Consider the following 15318-nt stretch of genomic DNA (forward strand, 5'->3'; position numbering starts at 1 on the left):
AGGGCACTTGGCACAGTGGTAGCGCGCACGCTTCGCATGCGTGAGGTCGTGGGTTCGACTCCCACAGTGTCCATATATAGCTGGTCATGGGCTTTTTTTGAACAATGTCACCGATAAACCTTACAGTAATTGCTATCTGTTATGGCATGACACGACCAGTACTATGTAGTGCGCCCGCCTAAGTACTTGAGGGTCTGGCGGTTACGCGGTGTTGTATGCACTCTGCATATCATAGGTGTAGCTGATACAGGTGAAAACTCATGTAGGCGTGCATACTATGGCATGGAATATGTAGGTAAAAGCAAAGCGACGGAGACCCCAACGAACTACCCCTCCCACATTTACTCGACGACCACCGTTTGAAGGCCCTACATGAACATTATAACCAAGGCACGGAGAACGACATGTCAAGCACATACCTTGAATGATGCTACTGGGACATGGCTGGCGTATGTGTAAAGCTTCTCCTTCGCGTTCTCGTCGTCATTCCGTTTCCCTATACGTCCCAAACCGTCAGCACACTTCCATAGCACCGCTCCTCCCGACTTTATTTCCTCCTCCGCCCAAGCCATCCAAGAGAGAGAGACCACTCACGCTCGAGCTTCACCCGGATCCGATGCGGCACGTTCTTAATCCCCTGCTCCCACAGCGCCTGGTTGAGCTTGGGGTCGATGCGGACGTCGGACGTGCCCATCGTCTTTTGCGCGAACTCAATAACGGACTTGACGGCGCGCGGCGCCCGCTTTTTGAAGCCCATGCCGAAGACGCGCTTGTGCAGGTGGATGGTGTACTCCCGGGTCACGACATCCTGGAGGGCGGAGCGAGTCTTGCCGCCGGTCTATGCAGTTACGAGATGCGTTCAGCCATCGCGGACATACGTCCCGAGAGAAGGGGAAACGCGCACCTTTTTCTTCTGGGTGTTTCGGGGGGCCTGCGCGGGCGAAACGGTCAGTATGCTGCTCGCGCTGTCGGCAGCGGCGGCGACGTACCATGTCTTGAGGATGTCGGGGTCGGTGAGATCAATGAAAGTGTCCGGTGCGCCTGCAGCCACCCAATGCCAAAGCGGGACAAACAAGATAGAGTTTGCCAGGCTTATTGGAACTGTACAGACGTGCGGCAGTTGCCGACACTCCGTCCCAATATGGCCGCTGTGGCGGCTGCCGTATGTCGGGATTTCGGGAATTTAGAGGCATTTAGCAAGTATCAAGCACCCGCATAGTATCTCTGTGTAGTTTATAAACCCCTCCTCCACTGTGAGTATAGCAATCGCTAGATGTACGCCCAGTTCACTCGTCTGACTGAAGCCTGGGAAACGCCGGTAGTCCTGCCCAGTTTACCCAGCCACAATTCCCACCTTGCTCCAAGACGGAATACTCACTTGGTATCGGCGCCGGCCTCGACAAACCTCAAGAACAAGGTGCGTACGCTCGGCCGTTCGACAGTGGCGACGATGCTGACGGTCTGTGTGATTCTTACAGGTCTCTCCCTTAATGTGAGTTTTCCGAGTTCTGTTTACTGGGTGCTTTTGGAGGCGAGGCGGATCGTGGCGGAGGGAAGCAATACAAGACCGCTGCTATGCTCGTGGAACGTTGGGAGACTCAGAAGCAGTCTTCGCGCTGTGTGGGACGGTATTCACATGAGAACTTTGGCTGATCGCTGTTCTGTCTATGCAGTCGCAATGGCCCAACGAGTGACCCTCCGCAAGCGCACTCCCTACAACACCACCTCCAACCGCCGACGCGTGGTCAAGACCCCCGGTGGCAAGCTCGTCTACCACCACATCGGCAAGCTCGCGTCCGCGCCCAAGTGCGGTGACTGCGGGGTTGCTCTGCCCGGTGTACGTCCACAGAACATCCCAGGCGATTGATCGAAGCTGACGCGATGTTGCGCCTAGATCCCCGCCCTCCGACCCCGCCAGTACGCTACTATTTCCAAGCGTCAAAAGACTGTCAACCGGGCATACGGCGGCTCAAGATGCGGTGACTGCGTCAAGCAGCGGTACGCATGCCTTTCCCTTCCCCTCACCGTCCCATCCTCATCTTACCCGCCTGAACTCCAGCATTCTGCGCGCGTTCTTGGTCGAGGAGGCCAAGATCGTCAAGCGGGTGATCAAGACGCAGCAGCAGGCCGCCAAGAGGAAGTAAACGCCCACCCGCCTCTGCTTCCTGTCCAGTCCCGGTGTGGGATACGCTTTCGGGCTCGTTTCGTCATTGCTATCATTACATATCACGTTCCGTTATGGCGACTACTATGCGACCATGTATTCTGAGGCAAAAATGCGACTGATGAGGTCGGTCTTCATGCTCCGTTTGCCTGCGCGCGTCCGGGTCGGTGCAAGCTTGTGTGCCCTTTGACTGGAATGCGAAGAAACGCGGCGTTGGTGCATTCCGTCGGCTCTTAGACTCTGAGTTTCTCCTCGGTATGTGTTGGACGCGGTGATATCACGGCGCTTCGTCCATGGATTGTGGGATACGATTGTATTGAAGCCCTTGATCATCTCTGTTCCCTCTCCCCAGGTCGGCTGCGCCCACATACGTCCATGCTACTCACTCCAGGGTGCAACAGTATCATGATATGATGTGCATGATGTTCAAGTTCTGCTGAAGATATCGATGTCTTGTTCATCATAGCTATGATTTACACCGTCTTGCCTGCTGCAGAGTTGAACCTTCGTGTCGGAACACTGCTGTTGTACAGCCTCTGCAGATGGATGTTCCGTGGTTACATGTACAGTTGAAGCTCTCTGCGGCGTCGGCTTATACATGGACTGAAAGACGCCGGTATTTATTGTACTTGCAGTGCTGTTTGACATCACTTGTCAACATTGATATTCGATGTCGATCCTGACGTATGAAGGGCGCTCATCGAAGCTGCGCCTCACGGCTACCAAACAGCAAGCAAGGCAATGCATCCCAAACCTGAATACTAATATGTACTAAACAAGAGTGCGAATAAAATAAATTTACACTTCGTGCAGCAAGGGCGCGGCAGGAGAGCGGAACGGAACCAGCCAACGTCCCCCAATCCCCTACGAGAGAGAGAAACCGCTCGATGCTCTCGTTACAGAGCGAGGGCAGCGAGACCGACGGCGGCGAGGCCGGCGACCATGTTGGCACCGTTCGCGCGGGCACCGTTGGCTGACGTTTGCGAAGGGCTGTGAACCAGATCAGTCTATACCTGACAAGTCGGAATGCAAAGCACGTACGCAGCCGAGCTCGTCGAGGAGCCCGAAGCAGAGCCCGTGCTGGACGGGGAGGTAGCGCTGCCCGAGGGCGCGGTCGCGGACGCCGACGATGCCGTCAGGGTGACGCCCTGTTCGAGAATTGAATCAGACAGCCCCCCGGAGATCGCGGAGGACGCCCACAACTCACAACGGCGGCGCACAGCTGTTGCGCGGCGGACTCGGCGGCGGCGAGGTCGCTGCCCTGGCAGGTCGACTCGATGCACGACGTGGTGCTGCTGATGAACGCCTGGCTCTTGCACAGGCAGGTGTCGTCCGTGCCGCAGTTGCCCGTGTCGGCGTTGGCGAGGCAGGTCTGTGCGCACGCTGCGAGAAGCGTCAGGTGTCTGCTCAGAGGCTACGGTGCACGGGGTACCCACTGGGCAGCGACTGGCGGCGGAAGACGGAGACGTGCGAGGCGGACACGGCCGTGAGGGCAGAGAGGGCGACAAAGGCGAGCGTGAAGCGCATGGTGGCGATAACTTAGGGTATCGAGGTGTAGACTCTGCAGCGGCCTGCAAGGCGAAGAGGAAAGGACAGTGCAGGGAGAGTACTCGCAAGAGTTGGGTGTACCAGAACGGGGGCGGGTCGCTTTATAGTCCTGTGACAATGGGAAGCTGGTCCACGCTCGTTATAGTACTCCAGTTCTGATGAACCATGATCAATAGAACGCGTTACAATCTCGCGCGTGCGTAAGAATGGGAAGCCCTAGGCTCCTTGCGTGAGAGCAGCTGCCCCTGGCCGACATATGACTGCTGCTAATTCCGTTGGCAACATCGCGTGTTTCCAGGAGGGCGTCTTGTATTTCCTCGGGCGTTTGGCGGCCTGGATGGTACGCTGCACGGGGCCGAGCGCGTTGCGTCGCACAAAGACTGAAAGGGAGCGCCTTTGTGGGCAGGAGGCGTGCGTGCGCAATGCCCGGGACAGTTCAAGGCGAACAATCGTTTGTTCCGGAAATGGAAGTCAAAAGGCACCGTCTCGAATCGCGGTGTCCGATGCCATTCTCGGACAAATTCCACAGTGTAATACACAAGACAAATGCGCACCTCGACGGCATTGAGGGTGTAAGATTGGCTGACTGGACTATGGGAACTGCTATTGGGTGATTCCGAATCGGTTGATTTCGACACTTAAGTACTTCTGGAGCTGATATTGCTCAAGGCCATCCAACAGATGGGGCTGTGCGCAGCCGCCAACTCCTACTGAATGCCCCGGGACGTTGTCGATGCCGCAGACATCAGTCCTTACAACTGTTTGAAAGGTGCGGCTACCTCCTTGCGATTTGCAGCGGAGGGGCGGCTACCCAGGCCCAGTCTAACGGCCTAGAGAATTGGTGAGGCAACACCCTGGTGAGCCGTTGACCTGTCTATGTGTATAACCGGTAACACTACCTAAGAACACGGCGAATCAAGGAGCTATCCTTGCCGCGGCGTAGTGCGCTAGGTGACCAGGTCTGCTCTAGGAATGCAGTATTGATAGTTTGGGGGTGTCCTTCACCTAGCGACTCAGGACAGATCGAATTGAAGACAATGTCCTCATAAGTATCGCCGTTGCGACTGCAGCGCAGAAGAGGCGAACAGATTGGCACATCCTCCGGAAATACCGTTTCTAGTAAAGGGATTTCTATAACGGGTAACGCTTGACAGAGGGCTCGGGAAGGAGCATCAAGTATCACTGCCCACCAACTGCCCACCTTCCGAGGACCATAGACCCTGACCGAGGAGCGTCAAATATATACTAATAGCTCAATTACACGTAAACCCATATCATAACTGTCTATAGCCAAAGTCCCGCGACAGAACAAGTAACTAGTAAAGTCTCATTTCGCGATGGTGCTTAACCGACACGGCCTCCGATCTCGTCGAGCGATTCGTCCTGCGCTCCCATATGGGATCTACATCAGGTCCATCCAAGTCCCCCGCGCCGTCCCATCCCCAGCACCACACTGTCGCGAGAATCTCGTCAATACCATCTCGCTACCCGCCGCTGAGACTGCTGACTCACCGTATTCGGGCCCCGGCACGAAGTCGACGGGCTCGCCTTCTTCCTCAACGAACAGTCGGTCGTGCGGTCCGAACCACGAGCGATCTTGCGGGTCCGTACGCGGATCGTCAGGTAAGCCACCAAGGCGCACGTAGCCGCGAATGGCGGTCAAATTTCTGCGCGGCGGGTGGATGATGTCAAACACTTTCTGCATAGCAACAATATTATGAGTCAACAAGCGCGACGATGCGAGGGAGACTTACACTGTCATATGCCAACTTCACTCTTGGGACCATCAGAATTCGCCCGTAGCCCGCGTCCCAGTAATCGTTGCAGATCAGACTACATTCACTAGCTGAGCACTCCCCTTCCGTTATCCGCGCCATCCTAAACTTCACGTGTGGAGGCGAGTAGAACGGGGCGGGGTCCAGGATCGCGATACCGTTCCAGCACGACTGTACTTGAATGGGCAGGTGTCGCTGGAAGCGGTCCGAAGATTCCGGGTGGTGGAACACAGACTCAAACGGGGCGTTCTCGAGAGCGGTGCCGTTGATATCCCGCGCGACCCAATTGTCGTAGAACACCGGTGCTCCCTACGCAGATCCGTCAGCCTAAGCCTACCCCCAGAGACAGGCGGTCTTACAATCTCGTCATGGTACATATAATCAGCAGCGCACGTGATGCCCGCATTATTCCGCCTGCTCTGCCAGATAAGCTCGAGGATGTCGTCCAAACAAGGCAGGATGTCGTTCATGAATATGATACTGTCGAACACCTCGTTGTGCGCGTCGCGCAGCTCGTACAGCGGCCCAAACGCCGCGTTCCGCACCTCCGCGAGGTACTCGATCCGGTGGTTGAACGCGCCGCGCGTACGCATCGACGTGCGGATCGTCACGCGCATCCCGACGCTCCGCGTGAGCGCGTCGAAGATGCGCAGCAGCGCCTTCGTCTGGTCCGTCGACCCGTTCTCGTAGATCGACACGTACACGTTGTGGTACCCCAGCACGGCCGCGACGCGGAAGAGCGTCGCGAACAGGTCCGGGATGATGTCGAACGAGTTGTAGAGGTTGATGGCGAAGAAGTATTTGTGCGTGTCCCCGGAGAGGTCGCGCCGCACGTTTTGGATGTTCAGCGGCATCGTGTCTTCTTGTAACGGGGAGAATCCGAGGCCGCCGAGCCACGAGGAGCGCGAGGGCGCGTCGTATCCGATCAGAGGAGAGTACCGGTCCCGGGCTTGTTGGACGTAGAGTGGCTGGGAGTGTCGTGTGCATTCTTTAGTGTAGCGGGGAGAGAGGGATGTGAGGAGGTCGAGGACTCGAGCTCTTTGCTCGATACTGGGTAGGGCGATCGAGTGGCGCGTTGTGCGGGATTGCTGGGAAGGTCCGGCGGTACCTCGCCACGTCGGTGGTGCGGACTACAATGAACAGCGTCAGCACCGAAGGAAAGATGGTATCGTCTACATCCGCAGGAACATAATCATCGCAACGTCCTCAACCATACTTTGCGCATGACAGCCGCCATAACACTCTTGCGCGGTCGCTGGGCCTGCCTTTGTCCGCCCTCCTCGTCCAACGATCCACTCTACGAGTGCCCACCTTAGGCCCAATCACTCGATACCTGCTGGGCTCGACTTCCCCAGCTCCGCCGCAACTCTCCTTACCGATGCCAGAGATTGAGAATCATCAAGGAAGACTCACGTTCCACGAGAGAGACCGAGGCAGGAATATACCACATAGAAGTCCTATGAGGATGGCCAACGGTGTCGGTATTCGTTTTATCGAGTCCAATATTGATGCATTATTGCGCGCCTGACTGGCCTTCGGCGAGTGCATCATGCGGGACGTTTGCTCCTCAGGCGCGTCGAAGTCAAAGGGGAGGTTCGAGGGTCAGATTCCGAGAGGCGAGTTCACCAAGCCTTTTCCACAGCAGCTACGAGCCGGTCATGCAAGTCAACCAGCTTGCGCTCGTCGTCGCCGTCGTAAATGCAAGCTGCAAGCAGTAGGATCGTTCAGCGTTCGGTAATAGGCATTTTCGGCTAAAGCGAGAGCAAAAGGGGTAATCTCGCCAAGTTCCCACCGCTGTATACGCGCGCCACAACCTAAGTCCAACTCTTCTCGCTCGCCAGCGACGTAGCAGCGGTACCGACTTACGGTTTCGACTTGCGGCTTTACTTTTTCGTTTCTGGCGGCGTTGATTTATGCAGCGACGCCCTGGAGGGAAGCTGCAGGCATTCATCAAACCGCCCGTTGAGCGTCCTCTGACGGGCATGGCTTCCGACTCTGAAAAGGGCTCGCGGCTGAGCAGGAAGAGCTTCGGCGTGACGAACCGCATCTGGCTGATTGTATCCTTATTCCTGTTTATAATCCTATTCACTCGTTTAATCCAACACGCCGACCCCGACACCGCGTCCAGAGTCGATTTTTCGCAGCTCAGGCCGAAGAACTACCTCAACGGCTCGGAGGCACAGACACCGTTCGAGTTCTGTCCGACATATGGACCTGGGGATGCTTTATCTGCGAAGTATGGAGCGGTTACATTGGCGAAGACGCGCCTGCATCTTGGGTCGGGCGCTCGGATACAGCGTATCGTTCGGAGAGCCATGACCGGCCAGCCCATGACTGTTAGTGTGATTGGAGGATCCGGTGAGCGTCTGGTTACCTGCGATTACTACATAGGACATCCTAGTCCTCGCATTTTTCTGGCCCACTCGTCGAGCGAGCATCTAGCTATGGGTGGCGGCGAAGCAAATCCGGCACGATAACTGGTTGCTCGCTGGCCGTGCGTGTCAGCGCAACCGCGCACCAAGGTCGCACATAGACTGACATATCGCGCGTCCAGTCTCAGCATGCCATGGAGCAGGCGATGATCCACTTGCACCGCGCTGCTACCCATCCCGCTTCTTCCAATGGTGGAACAGCATCTTCCCCCACCCCGCCTCCGAACTCACCAACGGTGCTATGCGGAGGACGAACTCCGACTACTTCGGTTACTGCAACGGACACCACATCCCCGACAACGTTGACCTTATCATCATCGAGCTCGATGTCGACGATGCTGTGTGAGTGTCCCATGTCCCCTAGATTCAAGGTGAAGTTGTTCTGACGACCCGGTAGCACCGAGCAATCGTTTGAGAATTTTGAGCTGCTCGTCCGGTCAATTCTCATGAGGCCGGACCAGCCTGGGATCATCATTCTCGGCCACTTCAGCCCGCAAACGCACCAGACTTATGCTTTTTCTGGCCCAGACCATTGGCATAACGTTGTCGCTCAATTCTACGACGTACCACACATCAGGTCCGTCGTCCGGTGCCGCATGAACAGAAACGATTGCATCTAACTCGTTAACATTCACAGCACTAAACCCATACTATACCCAGATTATATCGCCGACCCCACGTCTATTCAGAAGTACTATGCAGACCCTGTTCTCGCGAACCCAAGCGGGCACGAGCTTCTCGCGGATGTCCTCATTGCATACCTGCAGACCCAAATCTGCAGTGCATGGAACGCAGGCACTGGTCGCTCGATCGACATCCTACCTGTCCTCGCAGGGGATGCGCCAAAGCAACCTACCGACGCCCGCGGGCTATTCGGCGGCATCGGCCAGCGCAAAGGGGCTGCAGCAGGCAGCGAGGATGTCTCCGACGGGAAGGTCGAGCTGGACCTGTCGAACGCCATATATTCGCAGATGCGTGTCCCACAGGCGCGGATCAACACCCGTACGAACGACGCGCACGCGTTCGAAGAGATCGCGCCATACTGTGTGTCCGCGAACGACCTGATCAACCCGCTGCCGCCCTCGCTGTTCTATGGCTCAGGGTGGTACGCGCACCACCCGCCAACGGGCTCGAACTCGCTGCAGACGTCGGCGCATTATTGGTACTCGACGCTGCCGACAAGCAAGATCCGGATTCCGGTCAAAGTGGGCGCTGGGGATATCGGAGTATATTATCTCAGGGAGTCGCGTTCGGAGGTTGGCCAGGAGGGCAGCGCGGTCGAATGCTGGGTAGATGACAACTACGGCGGCGCGCGGGAGATTCGTAATGCAGCGGATATCGGCGAAGCCACCCCTACGTGAGTTCCTGTCCTCCCGTCATTGTGAGTTGCCGCTAACTGGGCGCTGTCTGTTCTAGACTGGAAATCATTGACCACTTCGTCACTCGTGGCTCGCATTACGTCGAATGCCGGTTAATGGGAGAGGAGGGTAGGAGCGTTCCTGCGTTCAAAATTATGGGCATATTCTCCACATGATGTATCTTGTGCATATTATTTTCCTTGGTTCTCAAGCGTAGCAAAGTATGGCGCTGGACGATAGCGCATCTGTATAGTATGTCTATATGTCTGGATAGATTGGACAGTAATTCATGATCATGGGGTTGCTGTGGGCATCCTGTTGAATCCACACATTACAGCAATCGGCGAAACGATAGAGAAGCTTGGTATTTTCTGCACTCAGCAGCCGTTCCGCGGCTTACTTATTAGAGTAGGGTATCACCAATTTTGCTCCGCTAATGCTGTGTCCTGATCAACAAGAGTGGTGAGTCGTGGTGCACTGTGGCCCCGAGTGGGGTATAATTACCTTTCCGGGCTCGGCTGCCTGCGCGAAGAATTCTGAAAGTTCTCTATCGTTTCGCCGATTGCTGTAAGCTCTTTGTTAAGTATTGCCCGTTATAGAAGTTGTCTTACCGAAAGTGGTATGTTCGACGGCATATGTCACCTCTTTTGGGATCTAGTCATATCGGAAATATACTTAAGGGACAGCTATCTTGTCCGGGACCTCCGTTCCCTCTTTTCCCTTCTCTACTCTACTTATGCGTGCGGACTGTGGGCTGGCCGCGAACTGCTGCTGAGCGTCCCCCTTCCTGGACCGTCACAATGAGAAGTAACTATAATACGAGCATTGCCATATAATAATGTTTCTACTCTAAAAAGACTCGATAATACTTTCTACGGCTGACAGTGCTGAACGCTCACCGGTATCTCTGCGCTATCTTCCCTGGGAAGCAGATAGCAAGGATATCACCTTCATTTCAATGTGTTCTATGTTCTTCCATAGTAACATCATTAACATTGACAGATGGGGACTCACAGGTGACTGATCTGAATCTGCATCAGTATTCGAGCCATTTAGAGGGGGGATTCCACCCTCCGCTATTAAAGACTTCACCAGGGAGTCAGATGGCCGTTCCATCTGGAGTGTGTCGTTGTTGTCCAGAGTCGCCTTTTGCTCAGTATACGCTCGTTCCAGTGAAGCTCGAGCAACATCCTGAGAGGTACGTTGCCCCTGTGGCAATTGGTAGTGGCGTAACTCGTCCTCGGCCGGATCGGGGATTGCGCGAACAATCCGTGGGAACTTGGACGCGCATTGCCCTTTGTTGCTGCGCCGCCCGCAAGTACCGCTTCAAATTCCACCAGCAGTGCTCAGTGCAGGACACGACCATCTTAGCCTCTACGACTCTTCAGCTTCATTTCAAACGACTTTCTCGTTTATTCGCTCTAGGTGCTTGGATATAACTGTATTCTAGCTTGACACGAACATGGACACCACACGACCTCCTCCGCCTCGAGGCGAGTATACTGTGCATCCCGGGTGGCATTCCAAGTCTAATGTTAGCCGTGCAGGAAACCCTCCGCCTTATGCGTTTGTGAACCGCGTTTACCGGTCTAGCCTGAGGCCGGTGGTTATTGTCAGTAAGTATAGAATCCCTTGGATCAGAGATGGTTAGGGTGTAACGACTTATGGTGCAGTCGGCTTGTTATCGGGGATATGGACTCTTGTACAGTACGTATTCCACTTCCTAAGCTCTTAATATGCACTTACCCCGTCCTTTAGAGCGGTAGGTCTGTTCTAGGAGCTCTCAGTTAGCATTTACCCACAGGATCGCGCAGGTCAGCTTGTTCCGGGAGGTCAATGTCGACAAAGGTCGTAAGTACAGACGCATTCGCAAATTCGGGGGTTTGTGTCTTAGGCTGCCATTTCAGAGGGATTCCCAAAGCTCGGTGTATTCGCCATTGCACTCGGAGCGCTGTACCTTGTGGTAGCTTTAATTGAATTCTTCGGCGTCGGCGCAGCTGCTTTGGTAGGTCCTTTGTAGCTTTTCGCGTACAGCTGTCTTAACCATGAACACAGCAAAAAGCAGCGCTTGTCCGTATATACTCTTGGCTCTCTGTTGCCAGTGCACTCATCATAGTGGCCGGTGGCTTCCTACTCGTCATTGTGCACTTTGTCTTCAAGGTGTGCCTCCTGTCTATTTAGGTCGAGGATATGCCGCTCACTTCCGCACCAATAGAATGATATCATCACGGAATGCGTGAATTTATCCAAGGGCGATGAAGTGATAATCGTAAGCCCCATGGATATATCAAGCTGCTCGGCGCTGACGTTATGAATAAGCGAAATGGCATATGGGGTCCGTTTAGCAAGACCCAGCTTAGCGAGCAGGACGCCCAGAAATGTGAGTACGCGTCGCATCCACAATGGTGTTCCCGCTCATCCATGGTCTGCAGTCTGCAACAACGCTTGGTCACACGACTCTTGGGGCGATATCATCGCGCTAATAATCGAGATTGGTAGGTGTCGATACATTTCCCACTCGCGACAATGCTGAACGGACTGTCCTGCGCAATAGTCCTCGCGGCACTATTCTGCAGCGTTGCCTTCGCCTTCTACCGCCAGCTAATCGACCCGACGAGCCCCGCCAACACCTCGCGCGCCCCGTCCAACCAGTACCGCGCCGCCGGCGCTGGCTACCCGCAGCACTATAACCCGCCGTACAACGGTTCTATGCCGGACTTGGCATACAACGCACCGTACGGACAGTATGCGCCGCCCCCTGGCCCACCGCCGAATGCGCCGCCATATGACACGCACGGCCCGCCGGGGTATGGCGTCGGCATGGGCGATAGCAAGGTCGAGCTGGGCCCCGAGAAGGACGTGAAGGACGATCCGTTCGCGGACTTTGATGGGCCGAGTTTGAGCACGAGACGGACGGGCAGTCCCGAGGGAGAGCGGGACGTGACTAGCCGTCCCAGGCCCGGGGAGAGGGAGACGTTCAATGTTTAGATGATGCTCGAAATGAGCTTGGGCGGTAGAATCCGGACTTGGTTGTAGGCGTTTCGCTATCATACGCACATGGACTGGTACTTGATATTCTAGTAGTCGACTACGTTTGGACTACGTAGCATACTTGTTCTCAGCGAGAATACACTTGTATTTGTATGCTCTACAGCCGCGACGCGTTCGATCGCCGCGCGCGCGCTTCTCATTTGCCACGCTTCTCCTTTGCCACACTCGTCTCCTTCGCCACAAAATGCCGTCACGCAAGGCGAAGACAGTGAAGGCACCCACTGCTCAGGCTAAACCTGCTGCAGAACCCGCTCCTTTCATCAGCGATCCTGACACACTTTCATTTCCATTCGCAGCTTATACAGGCCTAGTGGGCATACACACATCGCTGCTCGCCTTCACCGCTCTCTATCTACCACGTTCCAGCTTGTACTTCCCTCAATCGCTTTATAATGCCTACTACCAAGTCCCCGATTACGTCCTTGGCCTACCAAAGAGCGACGTGGCCGGCACGTCGGTGCTGGCGGTGCTGACTGCGAGCCCGGTGCAGACGCTGGCGTGGACCCTCGGCGGGGTCGCGCTGCTGCAGGCATGGTGGGGCGGGTATGTCCGCCAGTGGGCGCTCAGGAGTAGGGAGGAGGGCTCGCAGGGTGAGAGGAAGGCGCAAAGGCAGGAGTTGGAGAAGGATAAGGTTGCCGTGAGTGTTTCCTGACGGCTGGCATTCGTGGGTGTTCGGTATTCACAGGATATTTGTAGGCGCTGAACCAGGCTTTCGTGACTACGGCGATTACTTCGGTGGTATTCTTTGCTGTTATTGTGTTGTTTGGGGCGCCATTGGCCAGGTGTGTACCCTGTAGCCGACGGTTTACCGGGTGCTGAATTCTGTATTTACAGCCATCTCCCGCATACATACCTCCTGAGCCTCCTGCTCTCCTTCCTCGCCGTGTTTCCCGCTGCGTATACCCTAGGTATCCCTCTAGCACTCAGGTGGCCGACTTTCTCTTCGTGGCCGGAGCTCGACGAATCCCAATCAACCTTCGTGACCAGGATTCACTGGGTCCGTCTATTTGCCGAGCTATCGTAAGTACCCGTTATCTCTACGTCCTTGGTCTACCGACTCCTCGGTTGTAGCCCGCGTTCGCCGGTCGAACGGGCACTGGTGTACCCAGCGGCAGGGACTGCTCTGGGCTGCTGGCTCGGTGCGATCCCCCTGGCGCTGGACTGGGATCGCAGTTGGCAGGCGTGGCCGCTGCCCCCGACATACGGCGCGCTGTTGGGGTACGTCCTTGGGTCGTTTGTTGCTATGGCTGCCAGCGCGGTCAAGTACTTTGCTGAGATGAACAGGCTGAATATTCGGCTTCGCGCTGAACGAGGCGTGAAGGAGGAGAGGAAGAAGAAGTAACCGAGTCACCCTATAATAAGGATTGTATAATGCTTTGCATTAATCTCTTGGAGACATTGGGCTCGTCTTGGACATGCTTCCTTGTGCTGTCATCTTGAACGTCACGAGCAGGGATGCCCTAGCCCAGTCTATTGTCTACACATCTACACCCTCTATACCCGTTTGTCTAATCATCTACAGAGTTCACATCTATACCTGCGCGATCTATGCAAGGACGCGCAAGTCTCCGATAGAGCTTGTGACATAGTCGGGGACAATGGTGGATGCATTCGGGCCGGTGATGTCCTCGACGTGAGTGATACCTTCGAGAAAGAGAACTATAAAGGTACGTCGGAGGGACCAAAGGGAGCGGACAAACCTGTGAGTACCAACAGGGTCGAGACCCCGCCAGCCTGGCCGAAGAGGATATCCGTGTTGAGGCGGTCGCCGACCATGAGCGTCCGCTCGGGATCAAAATTGTGTCTGACGCAAAGCGGCACTCAGTCTTCAGCGTACAAATCACCTGCCACGCCGAACTTACTTGGCCTTAATACAGTCCAGCATCGTCTTCGCCGGTTTCCCGATGCTCAGTGGCTCTCTCCCACTTGCCGTCTTCAGCGGCGCACTGATCGCGCCCGCGCCGGGCAGCAAGCCGCCCTCACTGGGGTACGTGCTGTCGTCGTTCGTGACGAGGAACGTAACCTGCGGCTTCTGAAGGTACTGGAACGCCTTGGAGAGCTTGGTGTAGTTGATGGCCGTGTCCAGACCGCACAGGACGACGTCGACGGCGGGGTCGGGGGTGAAGTTAGAGAGGGAGAACGGCTCGAGGGTGTAGTCCGCAGGGTCCTTTCGTCCCGAGGGGTTATCTTGAGTTAGCAGCGAGAGCGCGGAGGAAGGACACTGACGGTTCCCCCAACATACGAGATGCCTTCCGCTGTCAGTTCTTGCTCGAGCCCTTCCATACCTACGACGTAGACTTTCTTGTCTTTAGGCAGCTTCATCACCGAGGAGATGTACACCGCAGACGCATACGCCGATCCGAATATTTCGTCCTATGATTCATGATTACGGTTGGTGTATTGTGAACGGAAGCATAAGGACGAACGACGTGCGCTTCCACCCCCAACTTGTCGAACTTCTTCTTGTAACTCTGCCTCGACTTTGTCGCATTATTCGTTACGAACAGCACCGATTTCTCTATTCGCCTGCTTCAACATCACCCACTGAACTGGTAGCGATCGTACATACTGTGACTCCGCAGAATTTCCAGGACTTTCACCGCGCCATCGACAAGTCTGTCGCCATTCCACAATACTCCGTCGCAGTCGAACATCCATGTGTCATACTTGTCGAGAAGAGACTCGTAGTCTTCCTTGCTTGACAGCCGAGCGCTCATGATGGTCGAATACAACGAAATGCGACGCTCTGGCACGGCTTGGGCACGGCGCTCCTCGGGGAAACTGCAATCGCACGTCTTCGTCTTCGTCGTTACGCCCAATATAGCTCGCATTTGCACGACTGCGCAGGATGACTGCCATATCCCTCATAGTGCAAACGACACGGGAGAGTGATACTACCTCTATCTAGTCGGAAGCTAACTACATAGCGGCAGGCTTGTCCGCTTCGCCAAACGCTGCCACAACATCTAGGGGACAAAGTTCCATCTGTT

At 55.5% G+C, this 15318-nt stretch overlaps 8 protein-coding genes and 1 non-coding gene across 9 annotated transcripts; 5 read left to right on the forward strand and 4 right to left on the reverse strand.

The window, feature by feature from the left end:
- Position 1: 1 nt before the first annotated feature.
- Positions 2–73, forward strand: GLOTRDRAFT_t118. The gene has a single exon. It is a non-coding gene; the product is annotated as a tRNA-Ala (tRNA).
- A 134-nt stretch (positions 74–207) lies between these two features.
- GLOTRDRAFT_141283 (uncharacterized protein) lies at positions 208–1054 on the reverse strand. The gene is made up of 5 exons (XM_007872479.1): positions 990–1054; positions 905–931; positions 595–838; positions 420–496; positions 208–368 (listed from the first exon to the last, which is right to left on the reverse strand). Exons 1-5 carry the CDS (start codon positions 990–992, stop codon positions 342–344), a joined length of 378 nt encoding a protein of 125 aa, XP_007870670.1. The 5' UTR covers positions 993–1054; the 3' UTR covers positions 208–341.
- A 134-nt stretch (positions 1055–1188) lies between these two features.
- Positions 1189–2342, forward strand: GLOTRDRAFT_66444 (ribosomal protein L34e). The gene is made up of 6 exons (XM_007872480.1): positions 1189–1253; positions 1323–1417; positions 1479–1492; positions 1674–1837; positions 1895–1998; positions 2060–2342. Exons 4-6 carry the CDS (start codon positions 1679–1681, stop codon positions 2142–2144), a joined length of 348 nt encoding a protein of 115 aa, XP_007870671.1. The 5' UTR covers positions 1189–1253; positions 1323–1417; positions 1479–1492; positions 1674–1678; the 3' UTR covers positions 2145–2342.
- Positions 2343–3060: 718 nt separating this feature from the next.
- Positions 3061–3691, reverse strand: GLOTRDRAFT_133521 (uncharacterized protein; the record flags this gene model as incomplete). Its single annotated transcript, XM_007872481.1, has 4 exons — positions 3061–3154; positions 3206–3312; positions 3372–3547; positions 3601–3691. 4 exons carry the CDS (start codon positions 3689–3691, stop codon positions 3061–3063), a joined length of 468 nt encoding a protein of 155 aa, XP_007870672.1.
- Positions 3692–4899: 1208 nt separating this feature from the next.
- Positions 4900–7215, reverse strand: GLOTRDRAFT_81857 (uncharacterized protein). The gene is made up of 5 exons (XM_007872482.1): positions 6901–7215; positions 5847–6617; positions 5467–5796; positions 5225–5411; positions 4900–5165 (listed from the first exon to the last, which is right to left on the reverse strand). The coding sequence occupies exons 1-5, from the start codon at positions 7036–7038 to the stop codon at positions 5029–5031; spliced, it is 1563 nt and encodes a 520-aa protein (XP_007870673.1). The 5' UTR covers positions 7039–7215; the 3' UTR covers positions 4900–5028.
- A 254-nt stretch (positions 7216–7469) lies between these two features.
- On the forward strand, positions 7470–9453 carry GLOTRDRAFT_50068 (CAP64-like protein; the record flags this gene model as incomplete). Its single annotated transcript, XM_007872449.1, has 5 exons — positions 7470–7845; positions 8042–8261; positions 8317–8496; positions 8557–9276; positions 9336–9453. The coding sequence occupies 5 exons, from the start codon at positions 7470–7472 to the stop codon at positions 9451–9453; spliced, it is 1614 nt and encodes a 537-aa protein (XP_007870640.1).
- A 1119-nt stretch (positions 9454–10572) lies between these two features.
- On the forward strand, positions 10573–12426 carry GLOTRDRAFT_141288 (uncharacterized protein). Its single transcript, XM_007872483.1, has 10 exons — positions 10573–10770; positions 10825–10893; positions 10951–10988; positions 11092–11128; positions 11185–11282; positions 11333–11437; positions 11493–11546; positions 11597–11657; positions 11710–11772; positions 11832–12426. The coding sequence occupies exons 1-10, from the start codon at positions 10740–10742 to the stop codon at positions 12263–12265; spliced, it is 990 nt and encodes a 329-aa protein (XP_007870674.1). The 5' UTR covers positions 10573–10739; the 3' UTR covers positions 12266–12426.
- An 82-nt stretch (positions 12427–12508) lies between these two features.
- GLOTRDRAFT_81862 (uncharacterized protein) lies at positions 12509–13670 on the forward strand (the record flags this gene model as incomplete). Its single annotated transcript, XM_007872484.1, has 4 exons — positions 12509–12965; positions 13025–13110; positions 13163–13348; positions 13400–13670. Exons 1-4 carry the CDS (start codon positions 12513–12515, stop codon positions 13668–13670), a joined length of 996 nt encoding a protein of 331 aa, XP_007870675.1. The 5' UTR covers positions 12509–12512.
- A 204-nt stretch (positions 13671–13874) lies between these two features.
- GLOTRDRAFT_49818 (2-phosphoglycolate phosphatase) lies at positions 13875–15045 on the reverse strand (the record flags this gene model as incomplete). Its single annotated transcript, XM_007872427.1, has 6 exons — positions 13875–13972; positions 14029–14132; positions 14191–14495; positions 14555–14701; positions 14755–14846; positions 14898–15045. 6 exons carry the CDS (start codon positions 15043–15045, stop codon positions 13875–13877), a joined length of 894 nt encoding a protein of 297 aa, XP_007870618.1.
- Between the last annotated feature and the right edge of the window lie 273 nt (positions 15046–15318).

Source organism: Gloeophyllum trabeum, assembly GCF_000344685.1.
Source record: "Gloeophyllum trabeum ATCC 11539 unplaced genomic scaffold GLOTRscaffold_00018, whole genome shotgun sequence".
Classification (NCBI taxonomy): Eukaryota; Fungi; Basidiomycota; class Agaricomycetes; order Gloeophyllales; family Gloeophyllaceae; genus Gloeophyllum; species Gloeophyllum trabeum.